The sequence below is a fragment of the Corvus brachyrhynchos genome, unplaced genomic scaffold, assembly GCF_000691975.1.
Source record: "Corvus brachyrhynchos isolate BGI_N302 unplaced genomic scaffold, ASM69197v1 scaffold3, whole genome shotgun sequence".
NCBI lineage: Eukaryota > Metazoa > Chordata > Aves > Passeriformes > Corvidae > Corvus > Corvus brachyrhynchos.
In genome coordinates this window covers 2,738,477-2,762,087 of record NW_008237619.1, presented here as the reverse complement: position 1 = coordinate 2,762,087, position 23,611 = coordinate 2,738,477, and the positions used below count along the sequence as shown (strand labels likewise).

Here is a 23,611-nt window from a genome sequence, read left to right as displayed (position 1 = left end):
TCTCAGGCAGAATTGTACAAGGAAATGATAGACTTTAAAAAGTCAGCTGATAAAAAATAAATTTTTTAAACCAGTTGTTTCCCCAGGTGTATCACCAAGTACCATATTCCATTTCAGTGCTGTAATTTAGACAGAAAAGTGGTGGGAGATGAGAAAAGGCAGCTCAGGAGAGGAGAAACTGCTTGAATTCTTGCACAGAAGTTCTAGTCAAAATGTCCTCTAAATTAAGCAAGTATGGACAGAAAGATTTACTGTGATAGCTCAGCTGGATGCAAATGAACAGGCAGATAATCCTGACAGCGCAAGTGCTTCTTAGTTAGATTGTTCGTTTTCAGAGCTTGCCTTGTCTTGTTCTTCCAAGTTCTTTTGAGGTGCATTTTTCTTAGCTGTAGTAGTGCTGGTTTTAGACAGCTTGCTAGATCCAGCAGATCTGGCATTTAAAGGATTTGTCCCAGAAATTAAATACTAAATAAATCTTCAGGTGTACACTGAGAATATTGAAGGAAAGCCCATGGGAAGTGTCAGAGCACAGTGAAAAATTCATTCTATAGATTACTGGAAAGATTATTTTAAACTTCTATTTAAACTAGTTGTAAATGTACGCATTTGAAGTATAACTGTTCTTTTAGGTTGGATGGACAATGGCCTGAAGGACTATTGGCTGTTAACAATACTCTGCAGTTCAGCAGCCCTTTGACTTACAACTACACTGGGACTTACGTCTGTAAGGTGACTAATGCTCTTGGTCAGAGAAGTGATCAGAAGACTATCTACATATTAGGTAAGTCTTACTTCTCAACAAAGACAGTATGTTAACTTGGAACTTTTTTTTTGTCAGTGATTGAATTAGAAAACTGAAGAGCCAGTTGCTGCATGAAGTACATGAAATATATATGGTTTTTGTGTGAAAAGCTGTTGAAAGTGTGGATTTAAAAGCTGTAGCACAATTTGGGATTAAACTGACTCTTGAACAGCAACATACAGTGGAAATTCTCAAGGTTAAGGTGCTTCTGAGATGATTATTTTCTCTTGATAGTTAAACTGATGGTTTTTTGCAGTGTTAACCTGTGTTTGACAAGACTTACTGACTGCAATAAACAGTACTTCGTAAAAAATTGAAAAAACAGCTGTTGGTGGAAGGGGAACAACTACATTTAGAAAAGCTAAAGATGCTCTGTTTTAAGGAAGTTGGGGTTATGTTCTGAGTATCTCTGTTGTACTCCAGTTACTTGTGTCATTTTCTCAGGATGCAGATACCCAGTAATCATCAAGTTAAATACCTCATGCAGAACTCTTGCTGATCTACTTAGTATCATCTAGCAAATTTGTGTGTCTGTTCAGTGCTACTGCTGTTCGAACATGCATCCTTTTATCATTAACACAATGTAATTAATGTTTTACCATGGCACCTTTTTTGTGGAAGAACAGCATGACTTATCGTACACATGAATAGTTCTGTGCAAGTGTGGAAAAGCTGTTCAGATTTCCATAAGGCATTAGCTAAATTAATTTAATATTTAGCTTGAGCAATAAATGCTCCTATAAATATTAAAGGATTTTTTGAGGAAGATAATAGACATGAAAATTAAAACTTCATTCTGTTGTATTATGTTGCTGCTTTTCAGTAAGTTCTTGACATTAGTTATTTCATTAAGCAACATGTCAGAGTGCATGTTGGCCTGTTAGATGATACAAAGATGACTGATACAAACATAAATGACTTCTTTGTTAAAACTCCGTATGAACACTTAAGGGTTAAAATGAGAATGAGAATTTAAGTACTGACCACATCAGTCAGAATTCACTTTTGACAGTTGTCTGCATCTTTAGAATGAATGATGGTGTTGCAGTCAGTGCCGTAACTACACTGTAGGCTACTGTGGAAAGCTAGTAAATTCTAATTAACTGTAGTCAATGAGCTAGTTAACTGGAAACTTATAAATAGTTTGAGACAGTGGAATCACTTGTAAACAACTTAATGGCTAGAATTTTATGTAATTTAAAAGACTTCAAGTGCTGCCAGTTGCTATGAAAGTTATTTCTGTGAGTGTTACTTTTGAATGTTTTGGTTCTAATGCCTCTTCTGTGGAGGAGACTTCATGGCTGCATAGCAGTCTCAAAGCAATTACAAAAACTGGCACGTTTTAAGAAATATTAATTTAAAAAATCATAATATCTTTAAATAGGGTGAAACATTTGACTAGAATATAACTTTCAAATACACTTGCTCAAAAAATAACAGTGCAGTTTATAGCTCTGTTCTCAGCCCTATTCTAACTAAGCAGTGGGGAGAAGTTTTTAAAGTCCCCTATTATTCAAATTGTCAGTTTTGTGAATATCATCTGCTGTAAGTAGACCTTACACTTTTTACTGTGACTGTCATGAATGGAAACAGAAGGCTGTCATTCAAATTATGTTTTCAGCTAACAGACTAAAACAGGCCAACTAGGAAGTCATAGATAATATTTCCTAAAATGAATCAAGATTTTGAAAAGCAGAGTAGGCATACAGGTTAGTCAGGCAGTGGTGATGGTTTATGTTCTAGCCTAATGCAAATGTTAGACCATTTAAACCAGCTCAGTGCAGAGATAGATAAGCTGCAGTCGTTGGTCTTTGCTGTGAACTGATGGACACTGTTTACATGTGTGTGGCTTTTCAGCTGTGCTCAGCAACTTTGTCGTACTGTAGTAATTTAACTGCAATTAGCAAACCTTAGCTGTTTTCAGGGAGCGACAAAACTGAGCCTCACTTAGTGAGGAATCATACAGGGTCATGGTTCTGCCAGTTAGGTGCACCAGTAACAACAAAGGGTTTAGCTGACAGTAAATTTCAGTCTTTTGAAGTGTTATGTGGATCATGCTGACAAACTGGTTTAAAGTACTGCATATAAACTTTTCATATATAGGAGACTTGATAAAAATGGGAGAGGTGAAGCAATTATTAGTGTAACACCTGTATTGTTTTCAGAAACAAATACTAAGCACAATTTATTGTAACTGTTCAGAATAACTTCTCAGCATGATTGGTTCTTTAAATAACTGAAATGCCCTTAAATGATGCAGATTGGGCAAGTGATTAATAATCAAACCACTTACCACCTTTAATATTTGACTTAACTCACCAGGTATCTATTAATGGCAAACATGGCAGTGATAGAGCATTATATTGCAGTGTAGAGCAGATATTGCAGTGTAGAGCAATAAGCTGAAATAATCAGTTAGTTTATTTTTCTATCTTTGCTCTTAGCCACTGTATAAAGCTTGGCATAAAATGTGAAGTGAAACATGAAAGTTAAGGGACAAAGCTGTATGATCACACCATCTTTCAAATTTTAATTATGACGCTGTCAAAAAGGATTTATGAAGTTAATGTTTCTGAACAGTCACGATGCTGGTAGTTGTCAAGCTTTTTAACTGCTAGAAAAGAAGTTGAAATGTGTTTTAGAATTGGAATGCAAGCTGAGCAAAAACTTGCTTTTGGTCCTGATATTCATTGTTAAAAAAGTCAAAGCTATATTCTTAATAAGTTCTGTTGTTCCTAAACTTGGTTAATATTCTTGGAGTACAGAAATGAAAGACAAGTAGTTGACCGGAACTAAATGGTAAATTCATCAGCTTTTAGTTTCAGGAGATGATACATCCTTGTAGGAATAGAGAAATACTGAAATGGCACTTGAAGCCTGATACTTCTTTTTATATTGCTTTTAAGGCACAGCTATCTTTGGTATTTTTATTAATTTGATGATGTAAAGTTAAACCTTTTCCATAGCTGTCCAGCAAAAGCAAGTTGTGCTCCTCGTGGAGTTCAGGTGTTGAAGTAACAGTTTACCAAAACAAGCTGTCAGCTTGATATATAAAGCACTTCCTCATACAGTATTGATTTACTCAGTTTTCTTACACAAGGAATTGAACTTTGTTTTCTTGGCTCTGTGTTTCTTCACCTTCATGCTGTTTACTGAGGCTTTCCCTTTCTCCCCTTGCAAGGGAGAGGTGACCTGTGAGACTTGCCTTAAGGTAGGGCCATACTTCCTCTGTCATGACAGCCTTTGGAAGAGATTACTTTTGTTAAAAGTAAAGCCAGCCTTTGTTAGGCAGCAGTCCTAGGAAGGTGTTGTTTTTAAGTACAGGGTCACCTTCTTGTAGAGTGGGCATTGTCAGGATTAACAGCAGAAGCTGATCGTTGGTTTTACTTTTTGCTTCTTCATATATAAACCTCTGTTCTGAGAGTGCACTGTGAATACAGGCACTCTTTTATTTTCTAAATTACATATTGGAAGGGATGTTGACAAACTGCTCTTTAGCAAAGGGCTTTTGCTTCCTGGTCTAGCAGGCTTTGAAATTTCAGTGGTCTTCCTGAATATTCTTCCATGCTGGAGGTTAAGTTAATAAAAAGTTTCTCTTGTGTCCCAAAAAAACCGCCAAAATCTTTTATTTGGTGCATGAAAATCCCAGCTAGAAACCACAGAAGCACACTGAACTTTGAAAGTGGATGATTGATGAGAGAAATCTTCGTATTATGCTGCCAAAATAGATGTGGGGGGACACACACTGAAAATAATCCTAAGGCAAATGTTTAGCTCCAGTGTGGAACCTTTGTAGGCAAGACACTGTGGGGAGGGGGTTATGCAGTGTCCTCACCTGTTACCTAACATTAGAGTAGCAATGGTTGGAGAAAGAATGATAAATTTCAAAATCATTTATTCTTAGACATTTAGAGTCTTCTAACATGGAAAGCTGACTTTCCCTGCTGTCATAAAGGAGTTACTACATAAGCTTTCCAGAAGTTGAAATAAAGGGGCAGTTTTTAAGACCCAGCTGCACAGAATTATTATTTAATTTTTAAGTACTTAACATCTAAGGGTAATTTAGAAAGAACAGTAAGACACAGTAGTAAGTATGTATGTATCTCTGCAAACATACAAGTAATACATATACAGGCAGATACTTGACACTCAATAAAATGACAGGTACAAAGAGAGATCTTGTAATTTGTGCAAAGCCAACTCACTTTTGGATTAGAAGTAATTGATAGATCCTTGTTTTGTAGGAGGCAAAAAAAGGGGACATTTGTATCTTGAATGTTGTGGGGTTGTTTTTTTTCAAATAGGGAGAGCTATTTTTGGCCACTCTGTTGTGGCTTTTGCGACCAGGCGGACTTTGACTGTATGTTAATACACAACAACTCTCCAAGGAACCTTTCCTTCCAAAACTTTATTTCTGTAATGTTTAAATGACAAATTTAAACCCAAGGAAATTGTGCCAATATTGAATTATTTTATCTGTTACAGAGCTGGTCACTTTACCTCTCAAATACTTCATAGTGGGCTAAATCCAAAATGGTTTATGGTTTAAGAATATTGTGTTCTCTAGTTGATTTTTTTACACTGATAAGCTGATAATACCAAGACAGGACTTAAACGTAAGACTTTGAAGATAGCGACGTGGTTTTAAGGATGATTCATCCATCTCTTTCTACTTTCATCTCACTGACATTTTGCTTATTGTTGGCTTTGAATTGGTGCAGAGGCAGAGGTGAGTCCCAGACATTTGAAGGATGTGGTACTGCAGGAGGATTGAAGCGGGAAGATGTAGTGTTTGGGACACGAAACATGTCATGTTAGTTGGAGGCCTGTACTAAACTTAGTTGTAGAAACTCACCTGCTGAAGATAAGGTGTTGGAATTGCAAGAGCTGAGAAAACTATATCAAGAGTAGGCATTTCAGGGAAAAATAAAAATATCAAACTTACACTTGTGGATACAATATTGCTGCTAGCAAGAATTTTTCTTTCTAAGCCTGTGAGACTTTTCTCTCACGCAAAGATATTTGCAGAGTTCTGTAAACCATGAACACCTGTGACCTTGTAGAACTATGTTTATGGTGCAGTAGAAAAATATTTTGACAATGGATGTTTTAGGATTCTAGCCAATCACCCCCAAGGGGTGGCTGATCCTTTGTTCAATTAGACTATGAAGAAAAAAGTCTATAAAAGAGTTTGTAAAATAATTAAATCAATCTTGCTGCACAATTCCTGTCTGCTGGATCTTCTCTTCTCTCCTTCCTACAGCTGTAGGATACAGTAATAGACACTGTTGAAAGTTGGTACTGACTTCCATGGGAAACATCTGGAAAATAATTATTAGAGTGAAAACTAAGCAGTCCACAGGGAACATGGTCCTTTAATTTGAGGTGGTATCAGGGCTTCATTTGAAGTCAAGAGTAAGTCTTGCTTTTATTGGCAGAAAACTGTGTTAAAGGCTTTGAAACCAACTAGGGAAGCTTGGCTTCTTTATGTGTATGGAAGGAGCCAGCTGACTTGCTATGTTCATACCAGAAAATTGGTTTTTGCTTTCTTCAGTTATGTCTCTTATTTTAGTGGGGGTGGTAGCTATGTAAAAGTAGAAGAAATTCTGAGGTCTTTGCTTGTCCTCATCATTATTACAGGGTGCATGTACTAAGGATTTGAACAGGGACCAGAACATAGTAAGAGACAAAAATTGAAATCAAGATGCATTTAAACTAAACCCAAATATTTTTCCAGAATTTCTTCTACTTTTAGCTCCCTGGCCTGCATGGATATTTTAATATGTTGTTGTGCTTTGTGCGGTGACAGAAGCCTATATCAATGAAAGAGACAAGAGCTGTTAAACATTGGGTCCCAAGTAAAATGTTAAAGGAAATCATCAGTAGGAAATTGATGCTTTTCAATAAAGTGTCATATGAAACAAAATTTAAATTATGCCCTTAATGTTTTGTGGAAAGCATTAAAAACTCAAACATGTCATTGATTATGTGAAATATTATAGTTAAAGAACTTGCTGATATGAAATGATATTGTCTTCCATAGCCACAGATAAGAGTGGCATTTTCTTGATTTGGAGATGGCATTTGAGATATGATTTGCAAGCAAAATGTTATGGGGTAGGCATCAAACTTTTTTTTTCTGGTACAGGAAGTAAAAAAAAAAAAGTTAGCTTTACATTTAGAAAGCCCTGGGTGACATGAGAAGCTAACTCAAATATTCTTAGTTGTAATTGGCCTTATAAACAAGAAGGGACGGTTTTAATTTTGTCATTCTTCAACAATAAAAGGTACCAAAACAAATAGACCTTAGAGGTATCATGTTGCAGGAATACATATAAACAAATGCTTAATTGATCCTATGTTTGCAATTGATTTAATGTTAATTAGTTCTTGTCTGTAATGCAGCTGGACAATCTGACAAATTGTAGATGAATGGGAAGTTTTGAAGGGAAAACTTTCTGTAAAATGCTGACTTTCTAATATATTAATAAAGTTGTAATTGCTACTGTGCTTATTTCACATATGCTATGGTTAAATTTGCCAGGATGCAAATACTACATTCTTGTGGATGTGGAGGATAGGACTTAAGACCTCAGTATCAGAGGCAAAACAATTATGAATCCAGTTAATTAAAATCAAACAAGTATATATAGCCTGGAAGGATTTTGCTGTTACTGTTTGAAATTGTATTTTAAGCTCACAAATCTTTTGTCTAAAGCAAATACCTTTTCAAGGAAGAGAGATTTGAACTTCTTGACCTAGGGATGTGTGGGACATAGAACCCTGGTAAACTTTATTCTTTAATCTCTACTTCTTTGTTAAATTGTCAAACTCACTTCAAATCAATTTTTACTAAAATCATAATCTGAATTCTTCTTATTCATTTTGGTAGTGCATCTTTCTCGTTCCATTTCTTGTCTTCTGTCAAATTAATTCCATTTACGTATAGTTCCCTAATGAACCATCACTTTTTACATAGCTAAGGAATATAATTATGTCCTCTGAAAATCTGTGTAAAACTTTACTTATGTGATGCTTAAAATGTTGCATTCAGCAGCAAGGTGTGTACTGATCGTGACAAATGTGAGAATTCTGTCTAGTATGAGAAAATTTTATGTCGTTCTCTCAGTAGCAAGGTTAAAAATCATATTTATGGCTATATAATTGTGATTTGTCAAATAACTGAAAGCTTGACAGAGCTCTAGTTCTATCTGGTTTACTCTTTGTGGTGGTAAATTTAGGGTGCCTCTAATGTGGTGGTAGTACTGCTTTCATGAATCTTGCTTATGGGCATTTAACTAAATAACATGATACAATGAGCTACTTGGCTGTCCATGTAATATTCTCTCTGAAAGGTTCAAGCTATAATAACATGTTTAGTATTGCTTTATTGGTTTTAAAATAATTAGCTTGCATTGGGCAAGGCAAAAAGTAATTTTTTTTCAGTGTGGCATAGAAATAAGAAGTGGAGTTGTATGTAATACTATGATTGACTGGTATAATCTCAGTGTCATCAGCCTGTCACTTGGAACCTTGTCTGCAATACAGATGCATACATCTCCAGTAGACCTAAAGAACACAGGAAAAATCTGCATGCTGGAGAAGCTTGGTACCTGGCAGTCTATTGTTTACATGCATAACCTGACATGAAATCAGTTGATATTTTATATTGAGGAATAAATATGGAAATTTCTTTGTGCATGAAGGATCAAATGGCTTATAGAAGGAATGCATAGAAATAATTTTTGGTTCAAATGTTTAATTTTTTTTATTATTTTAAAAACCTGAAGTCTCCTTGCTCAACATAAGTGTTACTTTGAGATTAATACATGCCATTTTTAACTATGCTTCTTTCACTAATCCCAAGGTGAGGCTGAGTAAGTTTTATTAATGAAACAAATGTTTTTGGAGAGAATAGCTTAAAAATCAATAGTTCATGTGACTGAGCATACAACTCATAGTTTTTCATTCTTATATTCAGTGCCCTGAATCATTTCTGAATGGGGAATTTAATGTAGAATAAGTGACTCAGCAGCATAATCAGTTAATTTGATCCAGAATTCCCTATGGCTGGATGGAAAGTTAGAGGACTACTTGGGTTTTTCCTCCTTGGAGGAGGTAAATGATGAACAGTCAACATCTGAGTGGAAAAACCATCTCCTTACTTGGAGGAGGGCAAATTGTCTGCCTGAAGGTTATTTTTATTTTGTTCGCTCTCCATACTTTCTGTCCTGCTGCAGCTTAACTCAAAGTCATGTGTCAGGAAGCTAGTTCAAAGCTTGTGAGCAATTTAAGACTTTTATAGTGCCATGAAGTTGAGAATGAAAAACTATTCTTGTAGAACATACCCATCAACTTTGCTTTCTTATAAACCCTTAACTGATTTAGCTCGCATTGACATTCTGTGCCTTTTCTGTGTCTTGTCTACTTCTTTGCTCTTTCCATTAGATCCTCCTACTACTACCACTCGACTGCCCACGGTTCCCTGGCATCCTTCGACTGATGGCACCACAGGTTTAGCCACAGAACCTAGAATAATAAATTTCCCAACATCAAAGCCAACAAAGCAGGACGACACTTGGGGTATCATCGTCGGTTGTGTGGTGGGTGGGGTTCTTTTACTGTTACTTCTCGGTACTCTGGTTGGAGTTGCCTGCTATAGGAGAAGAAAGACATTCCGTGGTGACTACTTTGCTAAGAGCTACATTCCACCATCAGATATGCAAAAAGAGTCCCAAATAGATGTCCTTCAGTCAGATGATATGGGTTCTTACCCTGGCAGTATAAAAAAAGAAACAAAGCACCCAATGAACTTAATATCTAAGGATTATTTAGAAGACCCTGGAAAACCTGAGTTGAACAATATAGACAATACTAACAGGTACCAGGACCGTTATGAAAGACCAATGGATTACCATGAAGGTGGAACATTTGGAATGAGTTTCATGCGTGGTGAATTTTACGACGATGATGACTTTGTTTCTCACTTAGATGGCGCGGTAATATCTCGGAGGGAGTGGTATGTGTAGTAACCACTGAAAACTAAACATGTACCTGCAGTTCACTTCATTGGCTGGTCACTTTCAGATTGTTTATACTTACACAAGAGGAGGAATAAACTTTTCGAAACTTTTTTTTGAAGGTTTTTATATTGTGACTTGACACAATGGAAATACTGAATCTGGGGAAAATGTATTTGAGCTGCTTTTTTTTCCCAATGCTGTACTACTGTTTGAGATTTGAGTTTTAACACAGAGTGCTTATATTGGTCTATGTCAGAGGTAAAAAAAAAAAAAAAAAGGCTAAATTAAAGTTGCCATTCAATATTGTTTAAGAATAAAAAGTGGCTCTCTGATTTAAAAATAAGTTTACCCAAGGCAATGATCAAATATAATCTTTGGGGGCTTTGAATTACTCCAGTCTAGGTACTATCCATGGTAAACTTAATGCTTCTATGTAGAAAATACTTTACCAATTGAAATGAGTTACAGCAGAATTAAAGCTTTATTTTCTAGGGTTTTTTCTGCATAAAAATGAATACCTCTTAGCATTTTAATGAGCCTTCTTATAACTATATACTTAAAAGTTAAGTTATTGCACTGAAACTCGCTTATGAACAACATTTTGAGGAGTAACTGTAAACAGGTCAAAGGCTTGTATTTGAATAAGATGAAAAGTTATTTTTTTATAGTCATTGATTTCTAAAGCTTATTCTAGTGTTTGGATATATACATACAGTAAGGTGTTTTGTTAGGCCTGCAGTTGGCAGGATGTCAAAACTCATTAACGTATACAAGATACTCTTTGCAAGTACACAGGGTGCAATTTTTGAGACCTGTTTTGGAGGCTTTTTGGGAATCTTACCATTTAACTTAAAAGCTGGTTAATTGGACACAACTAAGGAGAAAACACCCATATAGATTGCGAAGCTGGAGGCTAATGTGAATGTGCTTATTTTCCCAGGTGCCAAAAAGCATTAGAGTTTCTATGACCAGAATTTAAAACAGCGGTTTTACGCTGCTTCCGCCTAAGTTACAATGCCTGCTTTGAAGAGGGTAACCAGAGTTTCAGATTATTAGTAGGGAATAATAGGACACTTGCACTGCTACTTCAGGTATTGAAAATGCACTCTCCAACGGTGCAACTAAAGAGTCTAAACAGGAATTCAGATGATTTGTGCAGTCTCTGTACCGCAGTGAATTTGTTTTCCCTGCGAATAATCAATACTGATTTTACATGTTCTTTAAAACATCTTGTCTGACATCTGAAATAGTTCTACTTTGTCTTGAGCAGATTCACCAAACTAAATCTGCTGATTTTGTGAGGCGGAATGAAATAACTTTAGATGAATTGCAGAACAACGATAAATTCATAAGTAGAATAGTAAATCCTTTGAAGTGCCATTTTTAAGTGTTTAGCTTGAGGAAATTGAAGCTGATAAGGCTATTAGTATTTGAAACCTGAAAAGGGAAAAGTCTCTGCTACCGTTGACGTGAAATAGGCTGCATAATTACAGCTGCTTCATGAGCATTCATGCTGGAAGTTCTTTTCTATCCTCATGATGTTTGGTAGCTTACAGCATTTAGAGCTTCACAAAAATAGTTGTATTGAGCGTTGTAGACAATACACTGTGATTGCATATGACTGCATGTCTTTAAAAAAGATTGAGACAACAGCTTTATTTGAAATTCAAATGGAAAAGCATCCCTAAACAACTTAAGTTTGGGTTTGGATTAATGGAGTACTGATACATGATTGACCAAAGTCCCAAAAACAATAGCAAGTGATATTGCGGTTATCTGTAGTTTGAGTGCAAACACAAGATAAGCAGTGAAATTTCTAGCAGAGGGTTCTGATCCAAATTATTTCTGGAATAAAGAGATTATACCTCTCTTCAAATAAAAAATACTTGATATATCATCTTTAAAAGATGGTGTTACTTGGAAATAAACATAACCATAAACCAGTTTTCCACATGGGATATCTTGCTTTTGTCTCTGTGGATTTTTTGCTTTGATTTTTAAAATATATATATATTTAATTCATATGGGTTAAGAAGTTGAAATGTTCTGGAGTTGAAGTTATTAATAGGGATAGGGCTTACGCGTGTTGCAATGTTTTGTACATTAAGTCTACTGTAAAAAGAATTGATTGTACGTACAAATGGCTGTTGTGTGAATAAACTTTTTCTTACATTCTGGAACATAGGTAGTGTTCAAAAATGCTTCACAGGTATGTTCTTAAGAATTGGAGATGGAAAAGCACAATAAACCCAGAGGCTGGATAGAATGTGCTGAAGTGTTCAAGCCGTTTGAGATGGACTGTTTTTAGTATTGCCCCTTGGAGGCCCTAAGCTTATAAAACAAGCATCTTCAGAAACTCTTTTAAGAAGATTAAGAGAATGATAAATGGAGGTGGTTACTGTCCAAAACATTTAATTTCAAGCACAGCTGATAAACTAACTAGGAATTGCATACTTAAAAATAGCCTTGTTTTTTCATTCTGTTGTCTTTGTTAGCTTCAACCGTATTTCTTGGAGTTAATCAATTCCCATCTATTTCTGGTGGTTAAAATGCTTTGTAGGTGGCACCATGCATCTTAGGTGCCCTCTGGCTTGTTCAGCTTGGCATGGTGGTCTGGGTTTATGATCATTCCACTGGTTAGACTGATGTTTTGTCAAAGCAGTTCAAAAAACCAAAATAAGTGTGCCCTGTGATAATTGCCCTTAAGTTTCTGTGTGTCACTACACTTGCTGGGATATTACTATTTTTCCTGGTGTTCAGAAGCCAATGGGTGGTTATTGTCATCTCACCCAAAATGAGACTCAAAGGCTGGACTTCGATTGAAAGTATAATACTTTTTGATGCTTTAACATTATAGCAGAATTTGCTAGAAGAAAAGGCACCATGAAGTTAGGATGAAGCAGTCAAGAAACTCTCCTGGTGTAATCACAAGACCAAGGCATCTTCAGGAATTCTGGACCTAAGAATGTAATATTCATTAGTTGAGACTTTTTCACTAAAAGAAGAGGGCACCCAGTGTAAACTAAACTTAAGCCAGTTAAAATGCAGTGGTTAGGTGAACTCCTCATTAGTAGAGCATAGGACACACACACAAAATAAAAGTCCTTGACTTAGGATAAACACAACTTAATAAAAACTAAAATGTGGGTGGGTTATCAACATTATTCTCATGCTGAATCCAAACAACTGTACCCGCTCCTGAGAAGAAATGAACTCTATCCCAGCCAAAGCCAGAACAGTTTATAGTGTCCAGGCTGGTATCTGACAGACACACGGAGCTTATGCCAGGAAAGCTGTTGTGTAAGCCAAAGGTGGTGCCTTGCGTTCATCTTGAGGAGGGAAGTAAGTTCTGCCAGTTTTTACTCTAGGACTTTATTCCTTAGCATTAAGGAAATAATAAAAAAAGCTTTTTTCCATTTTTTTCAAGTTATTTAAGTATACCTTTGTGAATGTGATCCCAGGGGAATATTCATGTTAGATCTTTCATAAGCAGTGAGGGGACAGGAATTGCTGTATTAGAGTGCAAGTGTTGTATTTTGGGTTTCTTTTTTTAATTGAGAGATTTTGCTCAGCTTTCCAGCATACAGACAGAACACCATTAGAGCTCTGAGGAACTGATAAATCATGTTGCATAGTTTCAGGGTTTTTATCTGTGAATAGAACATACAGCTGAAGAGGCTCTCAAAATTTCTTTCAGTAAGAGATTAGAGAATGGTTGTGTCCCGTTTGGATAATAGCTGAAGTAGACTGCTTTAGAAATATGTTGCAGGTATAGAACTGTGTTAGTTTTCAATTTCTTTGCTGTTAAAATTTCTGATTTGGTTATCATTGTAAATCAGGGCATTATTGTAGGTAAGTGTTTAGTGCAGCTGACATGAATTATTCCAATTTTGAATTTTTTTTTTAACCTCTTGGTGCAAGTTTGAAGCACTGATGATTTTAAGTTAAAGTATATTAGGTTTTTCAGTTTTGAGACTTAAAAATTGATTTCTAAGCATAGCGAAAGGAGTGGCCTTTAAAGACTGACAAGTGTGTTAATTCGGTATGAGAGTTGTTCAGCATTGGATTTGACAATGCTAAGGTCAAAAGAAAAATGCTTTGAAAGGAAAAAACACAGCTTTTTCTCTCCCCTTATTAAAATTTATTTATGAAAATTACTTTCTTGTAGCTTGAAGTGTGAAGTCCTGAAGATGATAGGTGGTCTTAGGGGTTGCTTTGACAAGTGTAAGCCAAGTATTTTGTGTTCCTTTGCGTGTTCATTGCTCCTAGTAGTATATGTTTTTTTTACCCTGACTTAGTTTTTCTTTTTTGCTTTCTGCAGACTTAAGTGTCTTTAAAGAAAGATTGTCAATAAATCATAGTTGCCCAGGTTTTTGAATTAACACCTTGTTAGCTCATGTAAGTGCAAGCCATATGTTTTGTAATGTCATCTTGCCTTGAAATTGACAATGAAAGCATACTGCTAGTACTTACTGAAAGTAATCCATGAAATTTTTGAAATCAGTTTTGATTTCATGAACTCTCTTAATTCCTCCAGTTTTTTAGTTGGGTAAGTTGAGGCAATACTACAAAGATGCTAGTGCAGGACAAGGCTTTCTGTTAGGTGGTGGAAGGAAGAAGCCTTTCTCAGAACAATGCTGAAGTATCTTATTTGAGTATTGAAAGTATATGAACTTCTTAAAGTTGTAATCTATGCTATCACATTGCAGATGTGCCCTTTAGGCAGACATCTTCTGTTGCTGTAGCAGGGGCTGTGATTGGAGCAGTCCTTGCTCTTTTTATCATTACCATCTTTGTGACAGTGCTGCTGACCCCAAGGAAGAAAAGGCCAGCCTATCTTGACAAAGTGTGAGTATGTGTTGGACTTTTTTTTTTTTTTTTTTTTAATTCAGTTGAAAGCAATATGCAGAAAGCATTTGTTTTATACATGAATTTAAGTGTCTGACTTAATTTAGCAGCTGTTCAGCTTTCATAATTTCAGGGCTCTATTTTCAGAGTAGACAAATGTGAAATCACACTAGTATTTCTGAAAAATAAATGAGAAAGGTAAGAATTACTTCAGGGGTAATATAATGCTTTACCTCTTGAGAAGTTTGGGTTTCTTGAAACAAAACTACTCATGGATTTAACTGGAGGGCAAAGGAGAGTCCCTTCTTGACTGATGCCAGTGACTGCTAGTTTGTTGTAACTGTGGGTCTAACTTGAAAGTAAATTGTCCATGCTTTGGAGATGTTGAAGGCCCCCTAAAATGAATCCTGATATGTTTGTAAAATTAAGCAAGCTCCCACAGATACGTGCTTAGAAATTACTGACTTCTTGTGCTTTCTGGAATGTTGGTTGTTTCTTCAAGTCTCTGGCACAGATATGCAATTTACTTTATTCAGCATCCAATGTGATCAAACAAAAGAAGGAAACAAAAAAAGTCTGAAAAGATTTTGTCAGTTAAAGTGGATGATGTCTAGATCCTGTTTGGAACATGCATAAAAAAAGTGACGAGGGCTTAGAATATATGTAAATATGAGTCTTCTCACATCCCATATACAGTTAACACTTAATCTGAATGAGAAATGAAAATGTTGCTCATGTCTGTACATATAGTTAATGAGAATTAGAGTAAAATAACTTACAGCCTTTAGCATAAAATAAGTTTCTTCATTTGCATTGAGCTAGCAAGATGAGTCAAGAGTCTTAAGCAATTTCTAACATGTTAGAAATGATGTTTTCTTGTTTGTTTCTCTTAAATTCTGTATCTGAAGCATATTTATATGAATGGTCTTAAACATTTAAATTCTGTTATAACCATTTGCTTTCACTGAGAAAGTTACAATAGAAAAAGTCTTGCATGTAAGAATTGATAGTAAGGCTTTCTCAAAGGCTTTTTAAGGAAAGGCTGTAGTTAAAAATGTTGTTCGAGCTCTATGTCATAACTTAGAAACTGATAGATACCAGTAGTCTCTAATCCTCAGTTGGAGTGTATGGGGGGAAGCTCAGTCTGCTTAACGCAGTATGGAATAAATAACAAATTATAGGTGGTGCTTCTCTACAAAAAGTGTGTGGCTGAATAATAGTGTGGTGGACATGTTCCATTACAATATATCCCATCTGAGTTATTGCTGACTGAAATGTGTTTGTCCGTGAGTACTGAGTGTTGGGTGATTTGGCAGTTAATATCTGACCATTCAATTGGACTTCACAAACAAGATGTGTCATATTTCATTCTTTCTTTACTACAGGATTGATCTTCCACCCACTCACAAACCAGCTTCATTTGAGGAGAGAACATTCTCAGTACCACAGAAAGAAGCCATGCTTCAGGTGAGTAAGTGTTTATATGCATCTTAAATTGACTTAAGGAAAGCATTAACTTTGCTTTATTATGTTAATTTAGTCTGATTTTGCTTTCCTGGTAATATATGGAGCCTTTCAATTGTTTCACAACCAAGCTGTTTCCCTATGTATGTGATATCCAAATCTCTTATCTGTAATGTTAAAGTCATCCTTAGAGGTCAGGAAACTGGTAGACAGATCATCTTGTATTTCTAACAGGCACAGATTCTTTTGAATTAGAAAACCTATAGTTGAAATTCTCTGGTGAGAGAATATACATAACTTTATAAAGCAGTGTTCATAAGGGGAAAAGTTATGTTTGGTAAACTTACAAAGTGATCTCATCAGCTCCCTTGCTAGTAAACAACTGCCATTCTTTTGAGTTAACAACATTTGAGGGGTGGGCATATATTGGAATTCGGGCTTTGACTAATTGGTAAATTGGTAATTTACCATTTGGTAAATTGGTAAATTGGCTAATTTACCAAAGTATGGGTTAGATTCTTGTTGAAGGTCACTAAATCACTTTTAAATACTTGCAATTATGTAACTTATAATTTTATATTTTCTTCTTGCGTTTACCAGCGACAAAAGACCCATACGAATTTTGTGACAAGTACTTGAATTTTTAGTGTGCTTTCAGGGGTAGCTTCTTGTCATCCAAAGTAATGCTGCCCAAGCAAGACAGCAATAGGCAAAAAAGTTCTTTACCAGCATATAGTGTTTGTGTGTGTATAGTCTGATCAAACAGGCTCATAGAGGTCACAGTGGAAAGCTGATTCTAGCAAATGAAACAGTTTGAATAAGTGGGGAGCAAGGAAGGATAGGGCTACTTTCTTCCTTACAGCATGGTTTTGAGGTGGGTTGGACTGCTTGGGAAACTCCAGGTGAATTCAGGCTTCTCTTGCACTAGGCATTATAGAGGAGATGTGTTCATGAGAGATGGCTTAAGCTAATATCATTGATTATTACACTTCATATAATAAACCAGTCAGCTAATGAAAACTATAGATCCTGGCTATGGCCCCTGAAGTGCCTTCAGTGTGTGTGTGTTTATGTTAAATTAGTCAGTCAGATTTTTTTTAGATTTCTGCTTACACTGAAGAAAACTTCCGTCACCTATCAGTATTTGTAAGTATTAGATTATAGTTGTTTTTAATTAAATTTTTGTTCCATCTTCAGTACATAGCATAAATAATGTGATTCTAACCACTGATGTGCTGAATAACAACACTGAGGTAATGAAGACAATCATTTGTTTATAAGGAATATTGTTTTTTCCGATACTGTGGTGTATCTTTGCAGCTTTAAGGACCTATAAAAGTCCTTTTTCATAGAGGGGAAAATAATCTTCACGTACCTTTGAGAAGGATTTTGATGGAGTTCTTAATAACATTGAAAATATTCTTGTAGATTTTCTTTGTGATTGATGGTTACTAAAGCTCACCAAATATCAGTTGCTGATAAAAGCTTTCCTTATGTTGTAAACGTAACAATGAGTAATACTTGTGTATATTGTTGCTGAGTGAGGCAAGAAACTATTCTGAGATCCATTGCTGCTTTTAGTAGCAGCCTGATGATTATAACATTGTGAAGGTAGAAAACATTTTGTTGGCATAAAGAATAATAGGTTTTCATCTTTTTACCTTAAAGGTGATAGAGCACCAAAGATGACACAAAAGAACCAGTGCTTTTCTGTGCTCAGGTTGGGCATCTTAGCTATTTCTTCTGTCACTACAGTACTCAACAATTACAATTTTTGATGAATCATTCTTCTGCTACTATTTTGGCTTAAAGTATTTGAAAAATATTGTCTTGCTTATAGAATCAAAAGATATAGTTTATTGTGCTGTTTGTGCATCTGTAGTGCTGCTAGATGGCAAAATGACAACACTAGGAAATACAATTATTTGTCCTTTACAGAGCTACTTATAAAGGAGATAGACATACGAGGATGTGTACCCTATTGCTTTCCTCTTCAGAACTTCGCTGTCTTTGAATTCTTTTCTAGGTTGTGTATACCGTGGCTTCTGTTGATGGGTACTAAAGAACTTAGGCTGAAGCTGACTGTAGTCTTGGAATGGTTAATTAAATGTTTTATGAAAATTTACTTTGTAAATAGAGAAAAAACCGTGAAGAGACTGAATCGAATATTCATTTTCCTCAAGTTGGATAAACAAGAGTTTTAAGTTGTTTTGGGAGGAGAAAGATTCCTCTTCAGGTTAGGTGTTAACTAGGCTTTATTTAAGAAATGGATGTTGGCATAACACTGTTAGTGTACCTGTCTTTTTCTCTCTGTGGAACTCCAGAACTGAAAAGAACTGGAGCTGGAGGCTGTCGTCTTAGCTGATACTGCCTCTAATCAGTATGTACTCTGTTATGCTTGAGGCAAGATCTTCATTTTATCTAACAGAAATAAATGTCAAAATACTGGCTTTAGCCAGGAAGTGATTGGTTGCATTGTTTTGGTGTAACAAGCCAGCATTTGGATAGCTGTAAAGAGGCAAAAGAAACAAGTTAGCAGCCTGTCAGGGTGTCTTGTCCTGTGTGACTAAATGTCTGTGCTCACTACTGTATTACCTGATGTTCCAAATGCTGCCTTGCCTACCAGGACTGAGAAGCAGGTGAGCCTCTCACTGGGAGTTCAGGTGCAAACTTCTGGATACGCTGAAAACAACTGTAGGGGAATTGTCACTGCTTTGTCAACCACAATAGATGATCAGTTCAGTCTGAGTGGAAATGATAGGCTGCACAAAGATGCAAAGTAAAGAAGAATGAATTTAAATGGTGTCTTCTGCATACTCACAATAACTTAGAATTGAAAGTGGATTGATTCAATTTAGGCTGATTCTGGTAAATTGTCATAAATAATGTTCAAGTTTTTCAATCATCTGTACTGTTATTGTTCAAATCATGGACAGTAGCTTTTTTTTGATCTTGTAAAGTATTTGAGATTCAACTGATGATGCTGAAATTCTCTTGTTTGTATCCCAGCAATCAGTATTTAACTAATTTTATGCATGTCTGAGTCAGTAGATGATGGTATTAAAATAAGGGGAAATGTTGTAGACCTGGGATAATACTGGCTAGTCAGTATCTTTCATGGGTACTTCTTGAGACTTGGAAGATTTGAGTTTACTTTAAATATATGTTATCATTTACATGCTAGTGTTAATAATGAGCTACCATTATGTACAAGTACTATGTAACTGAGTACTCATAATTTCTCTGTAGTGGTATTTGCAGATACCAATTCATGTATTCATGTGAATCACCTCAGAACTGGGAAAAACTGGTTCACTTAAGGCCCTAAAAGAGTGAGGCAAAAGTCCAAAACATAGGAATACCATGGAAAAAAATTACATTATAGTTAAATTTACTGTGAAGACTGTAGGTTCATCTTTGTCAACTCTTTTGTCGACAGCACTCCTGCTTTTGTCTGGGTGTCCTTTTAATAATCATTGTCATGGAAATACTATTCTGTTACTCAGAACTATTTATTGCATGTAATGTGAAAGAGTGGTGAGAGCAGCCTGAAGGTTACGTCCTTGGTAAGAGAGGAATCTCTGCTTGGCAACGCAGTTTTTGAGGCGATTCAGGAAGAAGTTGAGCAATGCAAGAATTCCAGTGGCTTAAAGAGGAATTTTTCTATTGCATAATATTTTAAAAAGGAGTGGAAGAGGGTGCACTAATTCCAGCAGTCCTTGGAATCATTAGAGTTAGCTTCATTGTTTCAAACAATACAGTACTAAGAAGCAAAAGCTTCTTTATTTTCCTCTAAATGTGCTTGAGACAGGCAGTCTTGGACAATGTGAAAGAACTGAAGTTATTATTACCTTGACAGGTGCTTATGAAGGAAAGAGAAAAAAACGTGTTTTGCACAATGCAGTGCAACATTCAGAGTTGTTGAAGTATTCAGAATTTAACAGGGTTCTTCTGTAGAAACAGGAATAAGAGTGGATAAGGGAAATGCAGCCCACTAGGTAGGTCTGGCCATGAGAAGACTGACTTTAGACTTGCAGCTTGGAAGAAAGCCTCACTTATTTAGCCAAGCAAAGTTCTTTAACAATAATATTTGTATTACTGATCACAACGGGAGAGAAAAAAGTGAAGTTGTCTTAGCACCATTAAAAGCGTAAAACACCATTTACCAAATGATATTTCTGAATCAAATTTGAAAACATCAGCCACTGAACCCTTAAACCTAATATAATATTGATTCATTTATAGATTATGGCTCTCTTGCATTCTTCTAGTTCTTTTCCTTATGCTTTTCATAGAGGTGGGAATATCTCTTCCTTGATGAAAAAGGAAGCATTATTGTTATCATTTGCCTTAGACCAAAGAACTGTTTAGGCAAACAAGATTGAATGGAAGGGAGCACAAAGTGTGCATAGATAAAATCATCTGTACTGATCTTCAAATAGGAAAAAAAAATTATCAGATGGGGTTAGAATGAGGCACAAACTGTTTTGGTAGTAGATCCCTTTGTAATGGAATTTCTAAACTGAAAAGTATCAGAAAATGTAAGATGAAGTTTTTTGCTGAGATCGTTGGTTTTAGGCTTTTGAAGAACTATTTGAGAAGGAGAATTCTCAGAATAAAACAGATTTCATGAAACTCTGCAAAATGTAATGGTAAGACAGTGCAAACTTCTGTTAAGAATCCAAGCCCAGAACCCCAGATTGTTTCCATGCAGGAAGACACAGACTATGTAGCTCAGCACATTTGTCTGACAGAATCTGTAATTTTGGTTCTGTCACTTGCTCCGTGGCTGTAAAATGTATAATTTCATTATCTAGTGAAGGTGCCATGTGAGATGATTTCCTTTGACTTACAGTTTTAATTGAATAAATGGACTGACTGGAATTTGCTCTTCTGGTTTCCAGTGTGTGTCTAAATCATGTCCACATCCACTGTTGGTAGAATTTCTCAAGCAAGCAGATTTTTTGTTTGTTTGTTTAAAGAACATTAGCTTTTGGTGGAGATGGGACTGTTCTTGTTCCCCATCTGTGTTTTACCTTCTTGTGTGGTGAACTCATGCTCTTAGCTCAGGTGTGAAAGAGCAATGCTACCGGCTGAGTGGTAAATCACAGAAATGCAGATTGCATTTAGGACTTGAGAAGCAAAAGCAGTGTGACCTTAAGGGCAGGAGAGGACACTTTGAAATGGAATTACAAGACAAAAAGTTTGATAAACTAAAGTTGGAAAAATAGACCTGTGAAGAAGGTGAAAAATAACTGTTGGAGGAGTGGAGAAGATAGGAATTATTATATGATTTTTTTAAAGTAATTTTACAATGCATGTGGGGGTCACATTAAAACTTAACTCAAAATTGCTTCAAAACTTGAACTAAACAAATGTGGAAGGGTAAAATGTTAAGGGGAAGGAGGATAAAGTAAGAAAGAATGAAACATTACTGAGACTGGGTTCTCTTCAAAATAATTTTTGAAGGTGAGAATATGGGCGTGTGATGACTGCAAATGTTACCTACCTGTATGAATACTTGCTGTGGAGGGACTTCTGCACAAAGACCAGCAACCTAGCTACTTCGTGTTCTTGCTACCACTGTGAGACTGTTGGGAAAAGAAGGAATTGCAAAACAAAAAATACATACAATTATGCAAAGATGTTGCTTTGGCCTATTGTGCCCCTATACTAAGTGTGGCATAAAGGAAGAACTTAATTAGGAGTGATGATACCACAGTGCAAACCATGCCCTAAATCATAATTCTTAGATGGCATTGCTTGGTGTGACTTAGATTGGCCACTAACTCAGGTAGTTGGTGAATTCTGGATGTTTGGAAACAGCCCATTTCACAAATGAAGTTGTTCTATCATAATGGTGAATAAAAAAAAAAAAGTTTGAAAGAAGGGAGACTTCAGCGCTTCTGCATGAAGTAACTTCTCATCCACTGCCATTCCCAAGTCCTTCTCAGGGCTGCCCTCAGTCACTTCCCTGCCCAGCCTGTGTTTCTCTTTATGATTGCCCTGAGCCAGGTGCAAGACCTTGTGCTTGGCCTTGTTGAACTTCATGAGGTTCACACAGAGCCACCTCTCAAGCCTGCCAGGGTCCCTCTGGAGGGCATCCCTTTGTGTCCAGTGTGTCACCACACCACACAGCTTGGTGTCATTGGCAAACTCACGGAGGATGCCTTGATCCCATTGTCTACATTGTCAAAAAGATGTTAAACAGCATTGGTCCCGATACAGGCCCCTGAGGAATGGCACTTGTCACTGGTTCTTGCTCAGGCGTTGACCCACTGATGAGCCATCTCTTTGAGTGTGTCCATCCAGTCAATTTTTTATCCACTGAGTGGTGCACCCATCAAATCCATGTCTCCTCAATTTAGAGACAAGGATGTAATGTGAGACAGTACCAAATACTTTGCACTGGTCCAGATAGGTCACATCCATTACTCTTCTTTCATCCATCAACGTTATAATCCTGTTATAGACAGCCACTAAATTTGTCAGCCTCAATTTGCCCTTAGTGAAACCATGTTGAGAGTCACCAACCACCTCCTTATTTTCCATATGCCTTAGCACAGTTTCCAGGAGAATCTGCTCCTTCACCTTGCTGGGCACTGAAGTGTGACTAATGTGTAGTTCCCCAGGTCATCTTTGCTGCCATTTTTAGAAGTGGGGGTCTTATTTCCCCTTTCCCAGCCAGTGGGAGCTTCATTGGCCTGCCATTACTTCTAAAATAGGAGGGATAGTGGCTTAGTCACTTCCTTTGAAAGTGTCTTCAGAGCCTGCAGATGTATCTCATCAGGTGCCATGAACTTGTTCACATCCAGATTCCTTGATGGTCTTTAACCTCATCTCCTACAGTGGGTGGTTTGGCTGGGGTGGAGCTAATTTTCTTTGCAATGGGGCCATGTTTGAGATTTGTGCTGAAAACAGTGTTGATAACTCAGGAATGGTTTTTATTGCTGCACAGCATCAGGACCTATTCTGCTTCTTGTACTGCCCTGCCAGCAGATGGGCTTGGAGTGTGCACAGGAGATTGGGAGGGAGACAAGATATTGGGAGAGGGAACACAGCTGGGCCAGGTGACCCTGACTGATACCCATCTTTTTTCCACTAGCCATTGGATTGTAAGAAGGATTCTGAGTGAATTAAGACACTTCCTAAGTGTCTTAGGTGATGACTGGTGTTTTTTGTATTAACCAAACCTGTTCTGCAGTGTTGAATCTTGACTTGTTTCCCCTGTAACTTTTCTTCTTTCAGAAAGAACATTTTGTGTTGCAGAGCCAGTACAGAGAGAAAGATGCTGGAAACTTGCAGCACATGGTAAATAATAAGATGGCTTGAATTCCTGATTGAAGCTTTGATTTAATCTCATTCCATAAAATAAGCTTACAATGTTGTTTTTCATGAACAAAAAAATATTTGACCATCCTGGTCAATAATTGTTGGATGTGTGGGTTAAGTGGAAAGTGGCAATACCATTTTA

The 23,611-nt window shown here is 36.5% G+C and overlaps 1 protein-coding gene across 5 annotated transcripts in view; it reads left to right on the top strand.

Moving 5' to 3' along the window:
- NECTIN3 (nectin cell adhesion molecule 3) overlaps positions 1-23,611 on the top strand; it is a 135,074-nt gene that overhangs the window by 11,423 nt on the left and 100,040 nt on the right. For 2 of the 5 annotated variants that reach the window (XM_017731791.1, XM_017731792.1), the window contains exons 4-7: positions 630-781; positions 14,535-14,673; positions 16,059-16,140; positions 23,386-23,448. In XM_017731791.1, coding sequence (XP_017587280.1) covers positions 630-781; positions 14,535-14,673; positions 16,059-16,140; positions 23,386-23,448 — 436 coding nt within the window. Of the gene's footprint in view, positions 1-629; positions 782-9,250; positions 12,010-14,534; positions 14,674-16,058; positions 16,141-23,385; positions 23,449-23,611 lie in introns of those variants that run through there. The other 3 variants (XM_017731794.1, XM_017731793.1, XM_017731790.1) reach the window with 2 other exon arrangements.